This window comes from Hypanus sabinus, chromosome 18 (genome assembly GCF_030144855.1).
Source record: "Hypanus sabinus isolate sHypSab1 chromosome 18, sHypSab1.hap1, whole genome shotgun sequence".
In the NCBI taxonomy this organism is placed as follows: domain Eukaryota; kingdom Metazoa; phylum Chordata; class Chondrichthyes; order Myliobatiformes; family Dasyatidae; genus Hypanus; species Hypanus sabinus.
In genome coordinates, this window is record NC_082723.1 from 60,427,016 (window position 1) to 60,453,187 (window position 26,172).

Here is a 26,172-nt window from a genome sequence, read left to right on the forward strand (position 1 = left end):
AATGAATACTTCTGAATTGCTGATATCCCAGGATTTTTAAATTTTTTAGTTTTTCATGCTTTACAATTTTAACCTGTTTTTGGGGCTCCACTGTGAAAAAGAAGCATGTGATTCACAAATTAAAATCCTCAGCTAAATTGATCAAAATCCCTGGTTGTGAAACTCAATTATGTGAATGAAGGATTGGGGATTGAATACTTTTACAAGGCCCTGTAAATTCCTCATCCAAGAAATGTAACCCAAGGGTTTGTGCTGGAATGGAACCCCCTTAGATTCCCCATTATGTCTTTATGATGGTACACTCTACTGTTCCTGTTGTGGACTACGTGGTTAGAATACATAACATTGAAAATGTCCAAAAACTTCTTCTAAGAGATCAGTGTTAGTTTGTATTGATAATGAGTCAACTCTGCCTGGACCTGAAAAAGCAACTTGAAGAAAGTCAATGTTACATGCTCTACCCTTCCATGCCAATGACATCCCAATATTTAAGAACTTATTAAAAGTCTTTGTGATCTACAGCAAGACAAATAATCCACTTACGAGTGGGACATAAGGAGAATGCATCAAAATAATAAAAGTAACTTTTTTATGTCTTTACATGATACTGTTGCCATGAAGTACAACTTTCGTGACATACCAGCATTTAGAATCAAAACCACTGATTCTCCGTTGGAACAAGAGCAATCCATTCAATCCCAAGACCACATTTTGCAAATCCATGTTGAGCTGCACCTTAACTGTTGAAACTGGAGGTGGTTGTGGTTAGAAGGCCGCTTATGGCTGCTCCACTATTCAATAGGGCCAAGGCTTGATCTGATTATTGGCTTCAATAATTTCCTACTGGATCTCCATGACCTTTGATATACATTTGTCTGTCTCAGCCTCAAATGCTAATACTCTCCGCATAAATTGTGTAATAGTCAAATAATTTCCATCATTTTGTTTTTATTTATTTCTTAGTGAGAAGCCCATCTGCCCTTAATCGACGTAGCCTATATATAATTCTAAATGCTCTAATGTCACTGGTTCAAACTGACTGTGTGAAGCTTTGGTACTCTTACCTACAGAAAATATAATTGCACTGGTGACAGTTCAAATAATATACAGCAGGCTAATTCCTGGGATTGTCCTATCAGAGGCCATACAGCTTGGCTTTTGTTCCTATGTGTTCATGTAACCTTATTCAAACAAATAAGATCCTAACGGAAAATGACAGGATAGATGGTGAGAAGTTTTCAAAAAGTTATGAACAAGGTGACATAATTATAAGATGAGAGGTATAACGCTGAGCTGCATAGAAATTTCTTCTCTCAGAGTGTGGTCCTCCAAGAGGACCACAATCTTGTGGTTTGGAGACCTGCGTGCCCCAATGACCCAGAGAGCTATGTTGGTTGGAGTCAGAGCTTTACGCTTTGACCCTTGGTAGGGTCAATCATGACAAACTGGGCAAAGGGTGGAGGATAGACTAAGAGTGGTCCACTGGTCCTCTGGGTTTAGGGGTTCAGCTCAGGGCTAACAACCCTGGCTGGTAAAATAAAAGTGTTATGGAAACAGCAATGAAGAATCTGAGTGTGATGGTATTCCTGTGTCCACCTGGGACTTGCATGACTGACATTAGTGAAAACTGAGGAGTCGACTGACACAATGAAAGAAGCCCTGAACATCACCAGAGATAATCATGGCGAATCTCCGGAATTCTCTGCCACAGATGGTGAGGGGGCAAATCATTAGACACAAAGGATACAACTAGACAACTATTTGTAAGGTTGAAGAACTGAGGCCTGTGGAAATGAAGAGCAGTCCAGGATAGCACAGATCAGCCACAAACACACTGAATGGCAAGGCACTCTCATGGGGCATGGAGGCCTCCTTCCTGCATCTGTTTTGTAGTCACAACTAGCTGCTCTGTTCTGAAGAAATTAAGGTGGACACAAGAGTCAGAACTGCAGTACCTTCACTCCAGGAAAGAATTTTAAAAAGTCAGTGAGATCTGAAGAAAGTGGAAATGATCTGACTTCTCGTGGAACCCAACAGTTACTTTCCTCTCTATGGCAGGGGTTCCCAACCATGGAACCACCGACCCCTCGCTTAATGGTATTGGTCCATGCCATAAAAAAAGTTTGGGAACTTTATCCTAATGTAATGGCAATGAACATGCTGGTAAAATCTGCAGAGCCAGAGTGTCGAGGCCCAAAATCAAGATCTGGGATCCGCCAACTACGAACACGAGCCTTCATGGATGATCTGACTATCACTACAGAGTCAGACCTGTGCGAGATGGATTCTTAAGGGGCTGGAAAGGTTGATGACGTGGGCAAGGATGTTCTTCAAGCCTGCAAAATCAAGATCTGTAGTGCTGAAGAAGGGGAGAGTACAGGAGAAATTTCAGTTCTCTATTGAGGACATCCCAATCCCTACCGTCACAGAGAACCCTGTTAAAAGTCTTGGGAAGATGTTTGATGCAACACTCAGAGATAAGGCGGCAATAAGAAACACCTGTGAGGAGTTTGAACAATGATTGTCAGAGGTTGACAGGACTGGCCTTCCAGGGCGGTTTAAGGCATGGATTTACCAGCACGGTGTACTACCAAGAATCCTCTGGCCACTGCTTCTCTATGAGTTTCCAATTTCCACTGTTGCTGAATTAGAGAGGGTCGTCAGCCGAAGAAGGCTGGGGTTACCAAGGAATATCAGCAGCATCACTCTGTACAGGAATAACTACAAACTGAGGCTCCCCAAGATCCATCGAGGAAGAGTTCAAGGTTTTGCGAGCAGTACCGGGAATCTTCAGATCCAGAGGTTGCTGGAGCAAGAGTGGCGGTGAGAACGGGAAGAAAGTGGAGAGCAGAGGCTGCAGTGGATGAAGCTGAGGCGCGACTGCGCCACAAAGTGCTGGTGGGGGCAGTTGCCAAGGGAAGAGTTGGACTTGGAAGCCCTGAAGTCCCCCATTTTGACAAAGTACAGGGGAAAGAGTGACGAGAACTGGTCCAGAATGAAGTAAGGGCAGCTGTGGAGGAGGAGAGGACCAGCAGAGCAGTGGCAATGAAACAGCAAGGTGCCTGGACCAGATGGGAGCAGGTGATCGAGCAAAAGATCACATGGAATGATCTCTGGAAGGCGGATCCACATCGCATCGTTCCTTATCCAGGCTGTTTATGACATCCTTCCTAGCCCATCCAACCTGCACTGCTGGGGCCTTGCAGAACGACCATCTTGCCCCCTCTGTGAGAAGACCAGTACGCTAGGGCATATTGTGAGCTGCTGCCCCAGAGCTCTTGCCGATGGCGGCTATTAGTGGCGGCATGACCAGATCCTCCGGACAATTGCTGAGACAATCTGCAGCACCCTTAATATCTGCCGGAAAACAAGTCCAGTCAAGAATACCATCTGCTTTGTCAAAGAGGGGGAAAGACCAACAGAACACCAGAAAGTAACCGGGTTGCTCTTCACTGCGCAGGACTGGAAGCTAAAAGCAGACCTGGGAAAACAACTGCAGTTTCCTCCCCACATCACAGAGACTACATTGCGGCCCAACATTGTGTTGAGGTCCGACTCATCGAAGCACGTTCTTATGCTTGAGTTTACTGTGCCGTGGGAAGAATGCATGGAGGAGGCCTACGAGCAGAAAAGAGCCAAGTATGAGGATCTGAAGAACAACTGCCAAAGAAGAGGCTGGAGAGCAAAGTGTTGGCCCGTGGAGGTCGGGTGTCGTGGCTTTGCAGGCCAGTCACTCTGCAAAGTAAACACTGCACTTGGAATCACGGGAGAGAGAAGGAGAGCCATTTCTACCACCACAGATGCAGCAGAGAAAGCGTCAAGATGGCTCTGGATAAAGAGGGCAGATCTGTGGGTTGCTGCTAGGGCACAGGCCGGGATCTGATCAACCACGGTGAGGGTGTATGATGTTGAAGGACCCGAAACACCTGACAACCCCAGGTAACATCACTGATGTGCCCTAGCTTAGCATCATGCAGATGTTTTTGTAAGAAGAATTGTTAAATACCTTACCCAATATTATTTTGATAATAGCATTTACCATAATTTTGGACTTTTTATTGATTTAAGATATAATCAGTATGCCCTTTGCAAAGCATAAATATTAAAATCCAAATAATTAAATTACAGAATTATAAGATAGTAAATTGTTCCAGAACATTGAAGCATTAGGAAGGAGAGAGATAAAGGGATTTACTTGTGGTTTAACAGCAGGAGTACATTTCACTACCTCTGAAAATTCTATTCTAAATACATGTACTTCTATTCATTTTGTTCATTATTTTCTTCATACCATAAGTATCTCAGCATCAAAATAATACTACATCACCTTAAGGTAAGAAAAATGTGAAGGGACCCAGCCCTTGCCCTAAAGAACTACAAAAACATTGGCTGCATGTTACCTTCCTGTCGTAAGGTTCACCTCGTAACATTTCAGGTGCCATCCAAAATGCAGATCCCACCAAGGACAACTTGCGGTCCAAGTCCTTTGTGGGCAGCTCGACCACTTCCCGTGCCAGCCCGAAGTCAGTGACTACGGCTTCTCTCCCACGTGGCGCTACCCGAATCAAACAATTCTGATGAAAAACAAAACGTGCAAATTATTGAAAGCCAGTATAGGATCACAAGGTGAACGAAGTTCCACAAATCTGTTCAAGCCATTGAATGAGATCATAGGCTTAGGAATAACTGCAAATTTTGCCAGAAGTAATTCTTAGAGACACATTCAAAAAAAAAAACTGCACACAGAGAGCACTGTATGAAAGCATTCAGATAAAAACAATTACAGGTGTCCCCCACTTTATGAATGTTTGCTTTTTGCCACTTCGCTTTTACAAAAGAGCCACATTAGTAACCTGTTTTCACATTACAAAGAGGATTTTCGCTTTTACGAAAATTTTTCCCATATAAATCAATGGTTCTTCACTTTACCCCATTTCGGCTTAAGAAAGGTTTCATAGGAATGCTCTACCTTTGTAAAGGGTAAAACACATGTAAATGCAATTCAATCTATCAGAGATCATATGTGAACGATAAACCCCAAGACTGCACCTTCGGGACCAATTAGCAGAATCTACATGTGTAAAATTGTGACTTGAGAAGACTGAATTTATAATTGGCAAACAAATTCACTGTTCGAGCCTGGTAAATAAACAAACCTAGGCAGTGTCAAAACAGATTTGCTGCAGGACAATTCCAAATCTCACTGTAAATTAAGATTTAAGAACAATCTGCATGGATGGCAAAGCAGATTTTTCACTGTATGTTGGCATATTATAATTTTACTTCGGGATACAGTGCAGAATGGGCCCTTCCAGCTGCGCCGCCCAGCAATCTCTCTCTTTAACCCTAACCTAGTAGCTCTTCCAATAGATCATCAAACCTTAAGTCCTTAATTTAATAATCTTAATTAATCTCTATTATATCATCCATTACAAAGCCTCTACATGTTCCTTTCTTGAGTGCTGCTTAGAACCAGGCACAATACTTGGGAGTTCTGGCTGAACCAGAATACTCAAAATGCCAGGTGAACCAGAAATTCACTTGCACTTCTCCAAACCTAATGTACCATATTCCGTGTACACAGTGTGCTTTCCTCAGCAATGGAGAAAACAAACTCAGAATGGCTAACCACTTTGTTGAGTACCAGCTGAGATAACCCTCAGCTTCTCATTGTCTGCCACTTTAATACCCATCCAAATCCCTCTCTGGCCTGTCTGTGGCTTTCTGCACCATTATAACAAGCGAACAACATCAATCTGAGGAACAATGGACATAATGTAGGTAGGAGGGATTAGTGTTTTGATGTTTTTAGCTGGGTCAGCACAATATTGTGGGTCAAATGGCCTGTCCTGTGCTGAACTCTTCTATGTTCTAATCACAGGACAATTTACAACGACCAATTAACCTACCGACCAGTAGGTCTTTAGACCGTAAGAAGAAACTCATGATTCATGGGGAGGAATGTTAAAGCTCCTGACAGATGATGTTAGAACTGAACTCTGCTGCTCCACGCCGTGATCGTGTCGTGCTAACTGCTACACCATTGTGGCGCCCAACACACGACGATAAACTGTTCGCGGCACAGTGGTTCGCACAACGCTCTACAGTACCAGCAACCCAGGTTCAATTCCCACCACTGACTGCAAGGAGTTTCTACGTTCTCCCCGTGACAGTACGGGTTTCCTCTGAGTGCTCCGGTTTCCTCCCACAGTCCAACAACGTACTACTGATAGGTTAACTGGTCATTGTAAATTGCCCCATGAATAGGCAAGGGTTAAATCGGTGGGTGGCTGGGCAGCACGGCTCAAAGGATTGATTCCGCATTGTATCTCAATAAAGCTGCCGTTATTAGCACAAAAAATTCTGCAGATGCTGTAAATCCAAAGCAACACGCGCAAAATGCTAGAAGAAATCAGAAGTCAGGTAGCATCCATGGAAATAAATAAACAGCTGACGTTTCAGGCAGAGACCCTTCTTCAGGACCGGAAAGGAAGGGGGAAGATGCCAGAATAAAAAGGTGGGGGAAGAAGGATAGCTGGAAGGTGATAGGTGAAGCCATGTGACTGGGAGAGGTAAAGGGATGGAGGGGAAGGAATCTGATAGGAAAGGAGAGTGGACCATAGGAGAAAGGGAAAGAGGGAAGCCAGGGGGAGGTGGTACACAGGCAGCAAGAGATAAGAAGCTAGAGTAGGGAACTTGAAGAGGGGAGGGGGACAGATGGGAAAATTGATATTCGTGCCATCAGATGGAGGGTACCCAGACAGAATGCAAGGTGTTGACCTTCCATCCGGAGGATGGCCTCATCTTGGCACAAGAGGCCCCGGACCGACATGTCAGGAAGGGAATGGGAATCCAAATTAAAATTTTTGGCCACTGGGAAATTCTGCTTTTGGCAGATTTACGACGCGTCTCACCAATGTAGAGGGGGCTGCATCGCGAGCGCCAGATACAATAAGCAATCCCAGCAGATTTGCAGGTGAAATGTTGCTTCATCTGGAAGGACTATTTGGGGCCCTGAATGGAGGTGAGGGAGGTGGTGAATGGGCAGGTGTAACACTTTGTCCGCTTGCAGGTATAAGTGCCTGGAGGGAGATTAGTGGGGAGGGACGAATGGACAAGGGGATCACAGAGGGAATGACCTTTGTGGAAAGTAGAGAGTGAGGGGGAGGTAAACATACATTTGGTGGTAGGATCCCTTTGCAGATGGCAGAAGTAGCAGAGAATGATGTGCTGGATGGAAAGGGTCAAGGGGTGGTAGGCAAGGACAAGAGGAACTCTATCCCTGTTAAGGAGGCAGGACAATGGGGTAAGTGTGAATGACCAGAAATGGAGGAGATGCGGGTGAGGGCAGCATCAATGGTGGAGGAAGGGAACCCTGTTCTTTGAAGGAGGGCACCTCTGATGTCCTGGAAAGGAAAGCCTGGCTGCTTTTTATTACTGACCGTGACAGAGCAGAGATGGCCAATCATGATGGACTTGCTGGGCCAACCATCTCTGGTGTCAAGTGAGACCTGTTCTTGTTCAACGGGCATTCTAATCTCTCCTGAATGCAGGCAATTTTATAATATTTCTGAGCATCATTAATTAAAAGATTTTAGTTTTGAACTTTCTTGCATTTCAGAAATCTGTCAAGACCTAGTAAGCCAGGGACATGACTAGTACCTCTTCAGCTTTTTTGTGGAGAGGCTTATTCTGACAATGCTCTTTCTCCACAATAACATTGTGCAACAAAAGGCACTTTGACATGTCTCATTGCAAAGAATTAAATTGACTTTTCATTGGAATTGCTAACTGTATGGATCCCTTCAGCTAAGTTTGAACTCCATTCAACTGTGAGTGGTGATTGTAGGAAATTCACTGCTAATGGCAACTTCTGCCCAGTACAGTTATCATCCAAGAAACTTCAGCAAAAAAATGAGGGCTTAGAAAGTCATCTCAGTGGATTGCACTATACATCTGCTTCTGAAGTTCTTTCCACAAGTACTTTCCACTGGCTTCAGTGGAACAAACTTCAAAAGCAATGTACAATACCTTCATTGTGCTAGCTGAAAAGGTTCAGAGATGTAACAAGGAAAACATTCTAGGTAATGAGCAGTGATAAATAAATGCCAACTCTAGAAGAGCATCCTTTATTCAAGCCTTCACATAAATCAAAACACAATCGCATATTGTTAATTACGCAAGTGGTCAGAACCAGGTTCGACAAGATAATTCATGGCATATGTCATGAATTTTTTTTGCAACAACTGTATGTTGTAATAAAAATATTAATTCCAATAAGAAATAATTATATAAATTAAATTAGTGTTTTAAAAAAGTGAGGTAGTGTGCATGGGTTTATTATCCATTCGGAAATCTGATAGCAGAGAGGAAGAAGCTGTTTCTGAAGTGTTGAGTGTCTGTCTTCAGGCTCCTGTACCACCACCTCGATGGTAGCAATGCAAAGAGTGTGTCCTGGGTGACGGTGGTCTTTAATGATAGTTGCTGCAATTATGAGGCATTGTCATTTGAGGATGTCCTCGATGCCGAGGAGGTTAGTGCTCATGATGGAGCTGGCTGAATTTGCCAGTTTCCTGGAGCTTCTTCCAACCATGTGTAATGGCCCTCCACACCATATGGCGATGCAACCACTTGGAACACTCTCCACAGTACATCTGTAGAAAGATGCAAGACTCCTCGATGACATACCAAGTCTTCTCAAACTCCAAATGCAATATATCGACTGTAATGGCCTCCTTGTAATTGTTGGGCCCAAGATAGATCCTCAGAGATGTTGACACTCAGGAACTTGTAACTGCTCACCTCCCTTGACGAGGACTGGTGTGTGTTCCCTCGACTTCCCTTCCCTGAAGTCCACAAATCAATACGTTGATCTTACTGATGTTGAGAGCAAGGTTGCTGTTGTAACACCACTCAACCAGTTGACATTTCTCATTCCGGTACACCACCTCATCACCATCTGAAATTTTTGCCAACAATAGTTGCGTTATCAGCAAATTTATAGATGGGAGTTTGAGCAGCACCTCGCCACACAGTCGTGGGTGTACTGAGAGTGGAGCAGTGGGCAAAACACACATCCTTGAGGTGTACCAGTTTTGACTGCCAGCAAGGAGGACATATTATTTCTGATCTGCACTGACTGTGGTGTCGCAACGAGGAAGTCAAGGATCCAGTTGCAGAGGGAGGTACTGAGGCTCAGGCCTTGGATCATAAAAAAAAATAGTAGTTATAGCCCAATCCATCACAGGTAAAACCCTCCCACCATTAAGCGCATCTACATGGAATGGTGTTGCAGGAAAGGAACATCCATCATCAAGGGCCCCCACCATCCAGGCCATGGTTTCTTCTCGCTGTTCCCATCAGGAAGTTGGTACAAGAGCCTCAGGATCCACACCACCAGGTTTAGAACCAATTATTAGCTCACAAACTATGGACTCACTTTCAAGGACTTTCTCATGTTCTCTATACTTATTGGTTATTATTACATTTCGTATTTGCACAGTTTGTTATCTTTTGCACACTGATTGTTCATCTGCACTGTTGGACGTGGTCTTTCACTTCACCTGCATATTTGTTGAGGTCATCTACTGTATCAGGTGCTCCCAATATGACCTCCTCTACATTTGTGAGCTCCAATGTAAACTGGGGACCCTTCGTTTAGTACCTCTGCTCCATACGGCAAAACCTGATGTTTCCGGGCAAACCATTTTAATTCCTATCCCTTCTCCCATTCTGACATGTCGCTCCATGATCTCCGGTTTTGCCATAATAAGGCCACTCTTAGGATAAAGGAGCAACACCTCATATTCCATCTAGAATCAAAGTTCCAAGTAAATTTATTATCAAAGAACACATATGTCAGCATATACAACCCTGAGCCTCATTTTCTCACAGGCATACACCATAAATCCAATAACCGTAATAGAATCAATGAAAGACCACAGCAACAGGATGGACAACCAGTACGCAAAAGACAAGAAACTATGAAAGTACAATCAGAATAATCATGATAAATAAATACGCAAAAAAAAAATCGAGAACATGAGATGAAGAGTCCTTGAAAGCAAGTCCATAGGTTGTGGGAACAGTTAGTTCAGTGATGGGGCAAGTAAAGGTGAGTGAAGTTATCCTCTCTGGTTTAAGAGCCTGATGGTTGAGAAGTTAGGATTGTTTAAAGTTGTCTGTGAGATATCGCGGCATGCGATGACGTCACATCCGGTTTCGCCGCGTCCTGTGGGAAAATACCGGTTTGGAGAAACGGGAAGGTGGGGGTTGAGACAAGTGCGAGCAAGCAGCAAGGATGAGATCATCGATATGTTGAATTAAAACGTTAACGCAAATCCTGTTAAAAGTAATGACGGTCGATAATGTTTATGTTTTCGTTAGTTAAAGAGTTGCGGATAGTTTGCGTTGAAGTGTATTTAAAGCAGTCAATGGCGTAGGTAGATTCTGACTGTATGCTGCACTTTAATGTAATGTAGTTGATGTAGTTTTACCTTGCAAGTATTTATGATGTAAATGTAATATTAAGAAGGAAACAACTGCTGTACAAATCTTGTATTGTTTTATCAACAGTTTTCACCATACGTCAATGTGGAAGAGTGAACAGTATACGGTTAATCTTACTGTGATCCTGTCGCCATTGACAAAGGTTTATCTCGGTGTTTAGTTCCGCGTTATCTTACACACCGAGCGAGAACACTACAGGGCAAGTAAAGGTGAGTGAAGTTATCCTCTCTGGTTTAAGAGCCTGATGGTTGAGGGGTAATAACTGTTCCTGAACCTGATGGTGAGAGTCCTGAGGCTCCTATGCCTGCTTCCCGATGGCAGCAGTGAGAAAAGAACATTACCTGGATATTGGAAGTCCCCGAGATGGATGCTGGGGTCACTGATGATGTATGTGGCTTTCCTGCGACAACACTCCATGTAGATTTTCTCAAAGGTGGGGTGGACTTTACCCATGATGGACTACTTTTTCCTAGGATTTTCTGTTCAAGAGCATTGCTATTTCCATACTTGGCTGTGATGCAGCCAGTCAATACCACACATCTATAGAAGCTTGTCAAAGTTTTAGATGTAATGCCAAGTTTTTTTTTTCACAAACTCCTAAGGTGGTAGAGGCTCTGCTGTGCTTTCTTCATAATTGCACTTACATGCTGGGTCCAGGACAGGTCCTGTGAAAGAATAACACCTAAGAATTTAAAGTTGCTTGGCATCTCCACGTTTGATCTCCCGATGGTGTCAGGAAAATTAAATATGACACTTAGACTTAAATAGGTAGCCTCCAACCTGATAGGATGAACATTGATATCTCCTTCCAGTTAAATGTTCTTTTCCCTCCCCTCTTCTATTCCCCACTCTGGCCTCTTACCCCATCCCCTCACTTGCCTTTCACCTCCCCCTTGTTCCCAGTCTCCCATGATCTACTCTCCTCTCTTATCAGATTCCTTCTTCTCTAGCCACTTACTACTCCCACCCACCTGGCTTCACCCAACACCTTCCAGCCAGTCCTCCTTTGCACAACTTGCTTCTGGTGTCTTCCCCCTTCCTTTTCAACCCCAAAGGTTCTTTGGCATGTAGCATCAACTGTTTGTTCATTTCCATTGATGCTGCCTGACCTGCTGAGTTCCTCCAGCATTTTGTGTGTGTTGCTCTGGATCTCCAGCATTTGCAGACTTTCTCGTTTTTATTATTTCCTTGATTCTATTGTGTTTCGTATATTTACTCTAAATAAATAAATGAATCTCAGGGTTGTCTACAGTGACATATATGTACTTTGATAATAAATTTACTTTGAAGTCCCCCGCTCATTACAGATCATTGCCTAATGAACTAACTCTTCTATTATGTGGTCATTGCTGCATTACAGATCTTTATCCCACTTTTGCTTTGATGTATTTGCTGGTGGTTCTTTATAAAACATCATAGCAGTTTTCACAAATTTAAAATGATCTTATCTTATCTTTCCTGCAACCATTGAAGTAAATGTTTGCATGCACCTTTGACACTAAACGTACTTTGAACCTCACCATTTTATTTTCCTCCCTGTAAAATACCGCATGCTCATTTATTATGGAGCGCGAGTCGACACAAATTTCCTTCCAATTCATCCTGTTTAGATTATGGTTCAACCAAGCTCCTTCTTCTGTCGGCAGCCTCTCCCGTATCTGTTGTAGTTAATGATGAATGATGTTTCATTCATTTGTCAGTCTGTGAGCACGGCAGGAGCCTTTCGAATGTACCTTCACATGCGCTGATCTTCTTGCGTATTCTGTTTTCAGTGATCTTTATAACCAGGCTAATGTGAAATATACTACATGATACATCTTGTTTGTAGCCCGGCTAAAAGCGATTCATTTGAGTATGAACACACTGTACGGCTCGGAAGAGGGTCTTTTTGAGAATTACTGAACAATAATTTGTCACATCACATGAAGTGCAGTGGGTGTTTTATGCTGACAAGCTTCGCTGCACAATGCCATTCAAATACGGTGAAGAATGAGTACAGCAGCTTGACTGTGGTAAACTGCAAAGTTAATCCTTATTATCTACCTCCCACACAATATGCTGTTTACTACATAATAAAGAGGAAATAGTCTTCATCAGACTCAATGAAGCACATTATTCATTTACAGCCAAATGAAAACTGAACAGAATGATTATAAATATTTTACAGGAACCTTATTAATATTTCAATATGCTCACTTTTTATTCTCTCTGTATTGGTAACAATTAACTATATATGGACTCCCTTTTAAATGAAATACCTGTTAACCGTCCCACAATATTTCCATTCAGAAACTGCACTCACTTTAAACTTTGAATTCATCCCGCATTTGAAGGAGGAAGCATAATGTTGTGATAATTTCCAATTTTTTTTACATTAATTTTAAAGCAAAGGCGATTCCAGACAACTTGGTTTGTTACTGTAATTTGCGTTATTAATTTCCTTTTTGTACCTGTATGCATAAAATTTCAAAGATTTGTTTTGCAACAGTTGCATTTATTACCAGACTGACACTTAGCAATCTCTTAAATGCCTTTTTATTTTGTTTTTGATATGCAAAATTCTGTCACTTTTCCTAAAAACTCTCACTCATGCTGTGCCAAGAATAGTGTTTCGATTCCCTCAGCAGCACCTGAGATACAAGTTAGACAAGACTGCCAATTATCTGGTTATTTGCATTGAAGTAAAACAAATATAGCCCCATTGTTTGAACTACAGATTGGTCTGAGACTACCCAATCACTTCAGACCAATACGAGATTCAAACCTCATCTCCAGAAATGAAACAACAATGGGCCACGTTATCAAATTCTTCATTTTAAAGCAACTAACTGTTTTTTAAAAAGTTTTTATTTAATGATTAACAAGATTCAAAACAAAAAGTCCCAACATTTCTGTTAGAACTGAACTTCTGATGCCTGCTTTTACCATTGAAACTTTGCTCATGCACAAATAGACAACTTTGTATGTATACTTTGACAATAAATGCACTTTGAATTTTTGAAATTGAAGGCTTCCACACAGCTAAGTTCTGGGGCCAGCCCGACCGCACACAGCAATGCATTTTCTTGGCACTTACAGGGATCGCTGCCTATTGTACTAATGGACAGTTTGACTTGGCCCCAGTTTCAGCAATCCCATTCAGTCCACAGAAATGGCTAAGGGAGTTGGGTGTGCTACACACAATCCAAATTGAGTTAATTCAAATAAATTTAATTGCTACAGTTTCCTCATGTTTTTATATTTTGAAATACTGTTAATATTTTCTAATGGTATGAAAACTACATCACTGAGCTTTTAATACTATTAGTGTCTCTTTTCTCTTCAGTTGTCCATCGGAATCTGATGACGACATTCACTCCTTTAACGGTGAGATCTTTGATGACTGTACAGTCCTATCCTGGACCCACAAGCTCTATTGCGGGTGTGACATGTATATGTGGTAGTGGTGGTAGTGATGACAACCATGGCTGCATTTCTCCTGGCTCTTTTCTGCTGTCTTCTGGTTGTTCTTTCCACCTCCAGAATATGAACCCCGTCCCTACACAGCTGTTGCCAGGTGTTATGGTCAGCAGCAACATCCTCCAGGTCCTCAGGTCTGATTTTGCACTTCCTTAAAGCATTCTTCACCTGATCCTTATAGCGTTTCTTTGGCCCTCCAGCTGAGCGTCGACCATGACATAGCTGGCCTTATAACACTCTGCAGGGTAGCCGACATGGGGGCATCCTTATCACGTGCCCCAGCCACTGCAGCTGAGGCTGGGTGATCACGGCCTCAATACTTCTGCAGTTGGTCTTTACAAGTATTTCAGTGTGAGGCACCCGCTCATGCCAGGTAATTCCCAGGACGCGCTGAAGGCAGCTTATGTGGAAGCGCTCCAAGGACTTGACGTGTCGGCTGTAGGTTACCCAAGCTCCACAGCTATAAAGGAGGGTGGTGACACAGACCGCTTGGTATACGGCGACCTTCGTGGGGGGATGAAGGCTCCTGTTCTGAAAGACTCTACGTCGAAGTCTCTCAAAGGCAGCTGATGCCTGTTTAATGCGGCTCTGGATGTCGTTGTCAATGCCGCTATCCTCAGAGAGAATGCTCCCCAGATATTTGAAAGATGGCAATACTGACAGCTTTTCATCACCAACAGTGAAGGCAGGTAGGGTGGGTGGGACACTGGTACCCCATTGGCAAATCACTTCTGTCTTGGTATTGATGGTCAGCCCCAACCTGCTGTACGCTCTCACCACCACAGCAAGGACAGTCTGAAGATCTCCGGAGTATGGGCCACAAGAGCACAGTTGTCTGCATACTGCAGCTCCAGGACCCGCTCTCTGTGGAGTTTGGTGGTTGTGTGGAGCCTCCTGATGTTAAAGAGATTGTCATCTAATCTGATGTCCACTGCCACACCACTGCTATCCTTAATCTTGTTGTGGAGAAGCTTGGTAACACACAGGAGGAAGATGTTAAAGAGCACTGGCGCTAGAACACACCCTGCCTCACCCCTGTGCGTACAAGGAAGGGCTCGGACTCTTGTCCTCCTACGGTCACCCGAGCAGTCATCCCATCGTGGAACTGACGGAGAATGTTAAATTTATTAGGACAGCCAAACTTGAGGAGGGCATTCCATAAGAGCTCTCTTTGCACAGTGTTGAATGCTTTGGAGAGGTCGACAAAGGCCATAGACTGGCCTTGATGTTGCTCCCAGCACCTTTCCTGAAGCTGCCGGGCTGTGAAGATCATGTCGATCGTGCTCCTGTTCTTCCTAAATCCACACTGCGATTCCGGCAGCATTGACTCGGTGATGTTGCTGATGAGCCTCTGAAGCATCACCTTAGCCAGGACCTTTCCAGCAACAGAAAGGAGTGATATGCCCCTACTATTGCTGCAGATGGCCTTGTCACCCTTGTTCTTATAAATGACAACAATGTTTGCATTTCTCCATTGCTGTGGGATGTTCTCGTCAGTCCAGGCCTTGGTGATGTACTGGTAGAGGGTGCACATACACATATACCCTCCATTCTTCAGTAACTCAGCAGGGATATAATCAGTGCCAGGGGACTTATTGTTCTTAAGGGAATGAACAGCTGATAGAACCTCCTGGAAGGTTGGTGTGGGTGGAGTATTTGCTCACAGGGTCTGTGTGAAGCATCTAGTGTAGCAGTGCTTGTAGTTAGTGCATGTTGCATGCTGTATGCCGCATAGTGCTCTCTGCTTACAGCTATTACCGCTGGCTAGCCTTCTCAACAGAGGGGGAGAAGAGGAGCCAAGTGTGTAAGCCTCCTCCTGCCAGTACAGAGCCTCTCCACCACCAGGACTCTTGCAGTGCCTCCTCAGGGCCACACGTGGAAACTGGGTATCTTACGGTCCCAGGCTAAACTACAGGGGATCTCGAAGCAGCAGTGGGCCCCAGAGATGTGGCGTGCAGGCCCACCACTGGACACGCCCTGGCGCCCATCAACCACTGTCCCAGCTACTATTAGTGCATGTATGTATATATTTATTTATACACACACACACTGTACTTTACCCTGTGTTTAGCACCTTATATAGAGGATAAATTTAAACTGCAGACTGTATCTTACCTTGGAGTTTAAGTCTCTATGATATATATTCTTTGAGTGTAGATACACCATTCCTCTTGTAATGTCTGATGCAAGGTCCACTTTTTCCTTCCAAGTCAGGTTAACTTCTTTATTGGCTAGCAGTTCTTCCAGGCATCCACCGTTAATATACTGCAAACCAGAACATTCGCACACTTAACAATACAAATGGACTAAGTTGATTATATCTTATTTGCATTGTGTTTGTGTGGTAAAATAATATTTACCTCAAGCATAGGATAGAGTTTATCTTCTTTAACACAAACCCCAAGATATCTGAAAAAGTCAGTAAGAAAATGCTTTATTACAGCAGATCACAAGTTCCATTAATGCATATGGCGTCAGCAAATCTATTGATACGGTATTTGAAATTAAAATTACCAGGACCTTGAAATGCTGAACAATATCCTTCATGTTTTTAACAATGAAAAAATGGTATCTGGATAATTACTGATTCTATCGAAGCCAGTGGCATTATTTTCTCAGTCAATGTAATTTTAAAGGAATTAAAAGCAGAACACTGGGGTAACTCCAAAACATTTCCCGTACTTGATGAGCAGAGATGCTGGCGAGATCACACCAAGATTTGTGTGTATGGTTTGGTTGCCTGTAGGACAGGTCATGCTATAGGAGGAATGCAATTAAGCTAGAAAGTGTGCAGAAAAGTTTCACAAAAATGTTGCCTGGTGTCAAGGTTATAAGGAGCAATCTGACAGGCTGGAAATTTTCTCTCTGGAGTGAAGGAGGCCACAGGATGACCTTACAGAAGTTTATAAAATCATGAAGGTCAAATATAAAATCAGTCTTTTTTAGAAGGTAGAGGAGATTTAGAAACTCAGTGACTCAATGCAAAACATATCCAGGTGCAGACTGTAAAAGAGACCACAACCCAGTAGTATGTCACATCAAAGTAAAACTTAAAAAACTGAAGAAGCAAAAGCCTGAACAATCCCTTGACTACTCGCAATTAAAGAAGAAAACTCAAGACAAATATTTACAATTGAAGTAAGGAATAGATTTCAAACTCTAGAAATAGAACCTGTTGAAGATGATAGCAATCATGTAGAAATGAAGTTTAACTCTCTAAAGGATGTCTTGGTAGAATCAGCAAAGTCAGTGATTCCCAAAAAAGAAAAAAGCACAAAGAATAAATAGATGACAAATGAAATCAAAAGTCTAATGGAAGAAAGAAGATGGAAGAAAGCAAGTTGAATGCAAGTCCTTAGATTTGAAAAGTTAAACACTTATGTCAAAAAGACAAAGAAGAATGGTTAAACCAGGAATGTGAGCAACGAGAAAGAATCCCTATTACTGATCCAAAAAGGTTACATCAACAAATCAAGAATATCACTGGTAAAAAGCTCCTCTGTTCTTCAGGTGGATGTTTGAAAGCAAAGGATGGTACCATTATCATGGAAAAAGATGAGATTATGAACAGTTGGACTGAGTATATTCAAGAATTGTTTGAAGTGATTGAAGTGAAAAACCAGAAATTAAGAAGAACACTGAAGATCCAAGTATTTTAAAATCTGAAGTTTGTAATGCAATAAATAAGACAAAGAAGGAAAGGTAGCAGGTCCTGGTGAATTAGTAACAGTCACCCTTGAAGATCGTGGAATTGAAAAACTTACTGATTTAATCAATGACATTTATGAGACTTGAATAATACCAGAAGAGATGAAAAAAAAATCAGTATTTATCACTCTTCCTAAGAAACCTGGAGCAATAGAATGTGAATTACATAAGACCATAAGTTTATTGAGATATCACCAAGATACTTCTAAGAATTTTGATGACAAGCTAAAAGTAAGATTCAAGCTGAAATAGGTAAAGAAGGATACTAACAGAACGAGCTATTCAAGTGCAAAAAGATCTGTTTGTTTGTTTTATCAACTACACAAAAGCATTTGATAAAAGTGAAGCACAATCAGTTATTTGAAATTACAGGAAACTCTAGATCTAGATTTGAAAGACCTCCATCTAATCAGAAATCTGTACTGGGAACAAACTGCCGCTGTAAGAATAGATGGAGAAGCGAGTCATTTTCCAAAAATCAAGAGAGGCGTTAGACAAGGGTGTGTTTTCTCCCCTGATTTGTTTAATGTGTACAGTGAAACAATATTACAAAAAATAAGAGAAATCTTGGGAATCAATGCGGATGACACTGTGTTACTTGCAAGTACTGAGGAAAAACGACAAAGCTTAATTGATATAGTGTTGAAGAAAGTGTAAAAATGGGTCTATCTATCAATTGCAAGAAGACAGAATGTATGGTGATATCCAAAAAGGAGTATCCTATCTGGAGGCTGAGAATAAATGGGGAAGACATAAAACAAGTACAGAATTTATGCTACTTAGGAAGCTGGGTGACATCAGATGGCAGGTGCGACATGGACATCAAGAGAAGAATAGGGATGGCAAAAGACACCTTTACGAGAATGAAGAGTATACTGACCAACACTAAAGTAGCATGACAACCCGCCTCAGTGTACCGAAATGTTACGTTTACCCAGTTATGTTATATGGCTCAGAATGTTGGACAATATCTAGTAACATGAGGAAACAAATTGAAGCAGCAGAGATGTGGTTTTTGAGGAGGATGCAAAGAATATCATCGACAAAACAAATATCTAATGAGGATGGCATGAACAGAGCAAGCACAAAAAGAAAAATAATGTATGAGATCATGAAAAGGCAATGTAACTTCATTGGACATGTGATAAGGAAAGAGGAGTTAGAATGCATGGTAATTATGGGAAAGATTGAAGGGAAGAAAGCAAGAGGAAGGCAAAGACAAATGATGATGGAGACAGCAGCCAGAGAACTGGAAACGAATACCAATGAATTGATCCACTTTACCCAAAACAGGAGTGTGTGGGCCATGGCAGTCAAAGCTGAAACTGGGCATGGCATCTGCTGATAATCATGATGATGAGAGGGGTCCAGAATTAGAAGGAATAGATTTATGGCAAGAGGGGAAAGATTAAGAGGGGTCTGCGGGACAGATTTTCCTGCACAGTTGTTAGAGAAAGTAATAGAAGTAGATAGAATTACCATGTTTAAAAGACATCAGGTTAGGTTCATGGATTAGAGGCATTTGAGGAAATGCAGGCAAATGGAACTAGCTCAGGACAGCATATTCATCAGCACCATTCTGTGCTGGAAAACTCCACCACTCTGGATGGCAATTATTTTGGTGAGGTATAGTACGTGTGAAGCTGGTGGGGTGGCTCCCTGTTCTGATAACTTGAAGATATCAATTTGAAGTTAAATATTGATTACTATAACAGGCAGCTGACTCACAAAGCCTTTCAGTATAGATTTTGGGCCTGGGTGGTTTGGAGGGAGTGCAGGGAACAGGGGAGTGGAAAGGGAGCATGGGAAATGGGTTTGTGGTGAGTCAAGGTGGATTAGAGGGAGTGCATGAGACAGGGGAATGGAAAGGGAGCATGGGAAATGGGTTTGTGGTCAATCGAAGTGGCACAGTGAACAACTCCTGGTGAGTTGGGAGTTAAACCATCAGAATTTCTGAACAGTCAGAAAGCAGACTATTAAAAGTTTTTCCACATCTAACATGCCGCAGAAAATTCTTAAGCAGTAGCCTTACAGTAACAAGAGTGTTGAAGTCACTACCACAAGAATATAGTAGTGATAGCCAGCACCATACTACTCCCGTGGTCAGCCGTTCCACAGAGAACCACTGGTTAACACCATCATGTGGACCAGTGCGTTCCAGAATTTGGCACCTGTGCGCTGCAGGTCATATTACTTAAATTATTTAATCCATTATTAAACATAATGGACGTGGAAATGGTGCATTGACCTTCATCAACTGTGGGATTGAGTTTAAGAGCTGAGAGGTAATGTTGCAACTATATAGGACCATGGTCAGACCCCACTTGGAGTACTGTGCTCAGTTCTGGTCGCCTCACTACAGGAAGGATGTGGAAGCCATAGAGAGGGTGCAGAGGAGATTTACAAGGATGTTGCCTGGATTGGGGAGTATGCCTTATGAGAATAGGTTGAATGAATTCAGCCTTTTCTCCTTGGAGCGATGGAGGATGAGAGGTGACCCGATAGAAATGTACAAGATAATGACAGGCATTGATCGTGTGGATAGTCAAAGGCTTTTTTCCAGGGCTGAAATGGCTAGCACGAGAGAACATAGTTTTAAAGTGCTTGGCGGTAGATACAGAGGAGAATCGGGCAAACATTTTTTCTTAAGTACGCAGAGAGTGGTGAGTGCGTGAAATGGGCCGCTAGCGGCAGTGGTGGAGGCAAGGACAATAGGGTCTTTTAAGAGACTCCTGGATAGGTACATGGAGGTTACAAAAATAGAGGACTGTGGGTAAGCCTAGGTAGTTCTAAGTTAAGAACACATTCAGCACAGCTTTGTGAGCCGAAGAGCCTGAATTGTGCTGTAGATTTTCTATAAAATATTACATACATAGAAAGTTGAAATAGCTATTCACATAGCTATCAAAGGACTGTGAGGGTAGTCAAAAGGATTCATGGATCTATCATTTGAGGCCCTGTCACTGCTAACTACTCAAATCCACAGAAGAACCAACGCTAGGGAGGCCCAATTTATAGGTAAGGTATAGACTCTTACTTGGTCGGTGGGGGGGGGGGGGGGGCAAAGAATACCTCATCTAAATTTTAGGACACACAATCATGGCAACAAATATCCTCACTTACCTGACCAGTATAATCAAACAACTGACCAAATATATATTTGGTTACACAAGGTGACAATAGAGACAGTAACCCAGCCTGAAAACAGGCCCTTCAGCCCAACTCATCCACACTGACCGCAGTGTTGAAACTCATCCCACTTGCCTGTGTTTGGCCCATATGCCTCTGAACTCCTCCCAGCAACACACTTATCAAATGCCTTGTGAATGGCATTATTCTAACTACTCCAACCACTTACTCTCCAGCCCATTCTATATATGCACCACTCTCTGTATGAAAAGTTTCCCCTCCTCTCCCTTTTAAACCTTTCACCTGCTGTCTTAAAAAAGATTATGTGCATTCACTCTACCCTCCAATTTCATATGCATCTATATTTCATATGCACCCTCCAATTTCATGTGCATCTACATGACCACAGAACGTAGGAGCAGAATTAAGCCATTCAGCCCATCGAGTCTGCTCCACCATACCATTATGGTTGATTTATTATCCTTCTCAACCCCATTCTCCTGCCCTCGCCCCATAACCTTCGACAGCATTACAAATCACAAATCTATCAAATAAATCATTGGCTTTAAATAAACCCAATAGTTTGACCTCCACAGCAATGAATTCCACAATTTCACCAATCTCTGGCTAAAGAAATCCCCCCATCTTTGTTCTAAAGGGAATTCCTTCAATGCTGAGGCTCTGTCCTCTGATCCCAGATTCTTCCACAATTGGAAATATACGCTCCACACCTACTCCATCTAGTCTTGACAATATTAGGTAGGTTTCCATGAGATTCCCCCTCATCACCTAAACTCTAGTGAGTACAGGCCCAGAGCCATCAAACGCTCATGTGTTAACCCTTTCATTCATAATCATTCTCATAAATCACCTCGGGATCCTCTCCAATGCCAACATATTTTTTTCATTATTTGGCCCAAAACTGCTCATAATACTCCAAGTGTGGTCTAACCTCTAAAGCCTCAGCATTACATCCTTGCTTTTGTATTTTAGTCCCCTCAAAATGAAAGCTAACATTGCATTTGCCAGTCTTACCACCAACTCAACCTGCAAGTTAAGCTTCAGAGAATCTAACATTGCACCACGACTCCCAAGTCCCTTTGGACCTCCGATTTCAGAATTTCGTCCTCATTTAAAAAAACCTATGCTTTTATTCCTTTTACCAAAGTACATGAAATATACTTCCCTACATCATATTAAATTTGCCATTTCTTTACCTATTCTCCTAAGTTAAGTCCATTTGTAGACTCCCTGCCTATCCTCAGCATTGCCTGCTCCTCCACCTGTCTTTGTATCACAAACTGCATATTTTGCATTAATCTTCACTAGAAGACACCAGCAGCATGCCAGAAACTCCAGAGTGTTAGGGTCAGAAGTGAATGCAGCTGTTCTTACTAAGGAGAAAGTGCCTAGGAGACTGAAAGGCATAAAGATAGAAACATGACCTGGACCAGATGGTATACACCACAAATTTGACCACAAAGCCATCAATTCCATTATCTCGATCACTGACATAAAGCACAAAAAGAAGCAGACCCAACACCGACTCCTATGGAATAACACTAATCACCGGCAGCCAACCAGAAAAAGGCACCCTTTATTTCCACTCTGCCTCGTACCAGCCAATTGTATATCCATGCTAGTATCTTTCCCATATTACTATAGGCTTTTATCTTATTTAGCAGCCCAATGTGCAACACATTGTCAAAGGCCTTCTGAAAATACAAATTAACAACATCCACTGATTCTCCTTTGCCTATCCTACCTGATATTTCCTCAAAAGCATTCCAACAGATTTGTCAGGCAAGATTTCCCCTTAAGGAAACCATGTGTGACTCCAAGTACCACGAAATTTCATCCTTAACGATAGCCTCTAACATAATAAACTGAAATCAGGCTAATTGGCCTATCCTTGTCTTTCGCCTCCCTCTCGTCTTAAAGAGTGTGTAACATTCCCAATTTTCCAGTCCTCCAAAACCATTCCAGGATCTAGTGATTCTTGAAAGATCATTACTAATGCCTCCACAATCTTTTCAGCCATCTCTTTATCTGGTCCAGGTCACCATTCTATCTTTAGACATTTCAGCTTCTCATGCTCTTTTTCCTTAGCAAGAACAATTGCACTCACTTCTGACCCTGACACACTCGAATTTCTGGCATGCCGCTGGGGTCTTCCAATGAAGAGTAACACAGAAGGCCACCTTTCAATGTCCTACATTCCAAGGAATAAAGTCCTGGCCTGTCAAACTCTTCCCTGGAATTCAGGCCCTTGAGTTCAGGCAGCATCCTCAAATCTTCTCTACACTCTTTCCAGTTTAATAATGTTTCCTATTACAGGGTAACTAAGACTGTACTTAATACTCGAAAGGAGGTCTCAGCAACTTCTTGTACAACTGCAATATAACATGTGAATTCCTATGCTAAATGCCCTGACAGATGAAGACTACCATGCCAAACACCCATGACCCTCTGCTTTCTACCACTGAACCAATTAGGACTCCAAAGGCCCACTTCTTCCTGGATCCCACACAATCTAATCTTCCACACTAGCCTACCATGGGGACCTTGTCAAAGGCCTCGTTAATGTCCACATGGAAAACATCTACTGTTCCACTCTCACCTTTTCTGTTGGTTACTCCTGACAGACCTGTCAGACATGCATGCATAAAGCCATTTTGACTGACACCATTTAGATAGTATCTATCGAAATGTTGACAGATCGTGTCCCTCAGCACCTTGTACATTAATTACCTGACACTGATGATAGATTCACTGACCTGTGGATCACAAACTGGTCTTCAATGCCCTTCTTAAATAATGATACAATGCAGGGCACATGGCTAAGGATAAAGCAAAGGCACATGGCTAAGGATAAAGCAAATATCTCTGCACGAGGGCTTCATAAATTCCTTCCCTAGCTTCCCAGAAGATCCCAATGAAACACTTAAGGCCCTGGGGATAAGTCCACTTTAATACCCTTTAAGACTGCCATAGCTCCCTCCCTGGTAATTTGTATGTGCTGCAATTCAACACTGATTCCTTTAGCATCCATTATTTTCTCCACTGTAAAAACCAAAGAGAACTATTCACTAAATTCCTTGCCATCCCCTGTGGTTCTACACCTTGACTTTTATTATCTCCCTAGCCACCCTTTTACTCTCCATATACCTATAAAACCTCCTGGGAGTTTCTTCAATCCTGCTCACCAGATCCATCCCATATCTTCTTTTTGCCAATCTGACTTGTCTCAAATTTCATAGCTTGAGATGCTGGCAGCTGACAGCATGGGTGCGAGTGATGAAGGTGATGATTTAAGAATGAGCAAGCAGCTCATTAAGTAGTGGAGACGCATCAGGCATTGCAGAGGATGGAAAAGGCAAGACGGACTGTGGAAATCAAGGGATTGCAGAACCATGAGTGTTCGTCAGCCGATAAGTGGAAGGACGATGGGTGAGTGGGATTTGCTACAAGTTAGGACGTGAATGAGGTCTTCGAGTTATTGGGGATGAGAGCAAGTACACATTTCAATATTCAAGTCAAGTGGGATTATGAATGAAGTGCTCTAAAGCAGACATGTTGGAGGGTCTGGGCTGGGGGTATTATTGAGGTGGAAACAGATACATTAAATGGTGACATTGGTGTGAATCACAATTGTACAGAATTAGGCCATTCAGCCTTCCACATCCAAGCTGACCTTTTTACTCATTTATCTACTACTTGCCCACATTAGGAGTTTATCCATCTATGCCTTGCCTGTTCAAGTATCTATCTAAATGTACCTTTAATAAGAGATTGTATCTGATGCCATTACCTCCGCTGGCCAAACATTGCAGATAGCAATCACACTCCTCCCACCAAATCTTCTTTCAAGCTCATTCCTCGCATCTTAAACCCTACAGTTTTTGATACCCCTATCATGAGAAATGGATTCCAACTATGAATTCTATTTATGCCTCATAATCTTATATGTCTCTATCAGGGCATTCCGCAACCTCCTCGGCTTCAGGGAGAGAAGAACAGCCTGTCCAATTGCAGCCCACAGCCAAGTTCTCTGATCCAGGCAGTATCCCTGTGAATCTTCTCTTTCCCCTGTCCAGTGCAATCATATCCTTTCTAGTGTGGCAATTGGACCTGCACAATATTGCAGTTATGGCCTAATCAATGTTTTGTAAAGTCACGACTTTACTGTCCTAACTCTTACATTCTATGCCTCAACCTTCGGAGACAAGCAGGGGTGGCACAGTAGTGTGGTGCATAGCATAGTGCTTTACAGTACAGGTGACCCAGGATCAATTTCTACTACTGCCTGTAAGGAATTTGTATGTTCTCCCTGTGAACGCATGGTACAAGGACGTACCACTTGGTAGGTTAATTCGTAACCAAACAACAAACCGATCTGTATTGACACAACCAGGGAAATATAGACAGACCCCTAGGTCTTCCTGTTCATCACCACTCCTTAATGTCGTCATAGGGTAATGTAATGGGTGACACACATTGATCATAATAGAAACTGCTCTACATAATTCACAAACACCGCCATTGAGTTATGGTGTTCACTTTAACGGATGATGTCTGACATAATGATGTCAGTGCAAGGCGATTGTTTTTGGCTTATTCAAAATGGAAGTAAAAGGCTGGACTTTTGTTAAGCACAACAAATGACTCTCACATGTTTTATTCACAAAATCCTACATCCTCCCATGTGCCATTTACACAGATGCAACTTACTAATGTTTTGTCACGTTGGTCTGTGGTTATACACCAAAATCTGGCATAGTTCTGAAGCCTTGCACAATTGAAAAGATTAACGGGAGGAGAGAAAAAGAATCAGACTGACAATTGAAAGTCTGATCCTGATTAGATCCTTGCAAAAAGAAAACCCCAGCCACAGAATGTAACCAAGGCAGAGAAAATCGAGAGAGCAATAACACATTTGTTTATTCTGTTAGGAATAGAGAACCATTCCGCAAATAAAGAACACATCCAAAGCATACAAACTATAAAATTGTGCTTTTAAACTTCAGAATATCATTAGGATTAAACCATCTGCAGAATAAATAGGTTTGCAATGATGTTCCCAAGTGACGAGACCTACTAACAAAGAGGGTCACACAATATGCCCGAGAGCTCATCTCGACACTTAACACTACAGGTACTAAGTTGCTTCTTGCAATTAAATCTGGCAATTATCTTGTTCCCCTTGGAGCTCTTCTTAAGGTGAGATGTTTAAATTGTTCCAGGTAAAGGGTATTGTTCTCATTTCTAATTGACTGTTGGAGCTTCCTGATTTGAAAGATATCTTATTACTTTGCTATCGTTATAATGTCACAAGATGACATTTGTAATGATTTGAAAAGTATAGTG

General features: G+C 42.3%; 1 protein-coding gene across 2 annotated transcripts in view; it reads right to left on the minus strand.

Moving 5' to 3' along the window:
• The window catches only part of zgc:162952 (PKc_LIMK_like_unk domain-containing protein), a 151,890-nt gene that overhangs the window by 12,928 nt on the left and 112,790 nt on the right, over positions 1 to 26,172 (minus strand). For both annotated transcript variants that reach the window (XM_059994473.1, XM_059994472.1), the window contains 3 exons: positions 16,329 to 16,377; positions 16,084 to 16,233; positions 4,401 to 4,574 (listed from right to left, as the gene is read on the minus strand). In XM_059994473.1, coding sequence (XP_059850456.1) covers positions 4,401 to 4,574; positions 16,084 to 16,233; positions 16,329 to 16,377 — 373 coding nt within the window. The remainder of the gene's footprint in view (positions 1 to 4,400; positions 4,575 to 16,083; positions 16,234 to 16,328; positions 16,378 to 26,172) is intronic.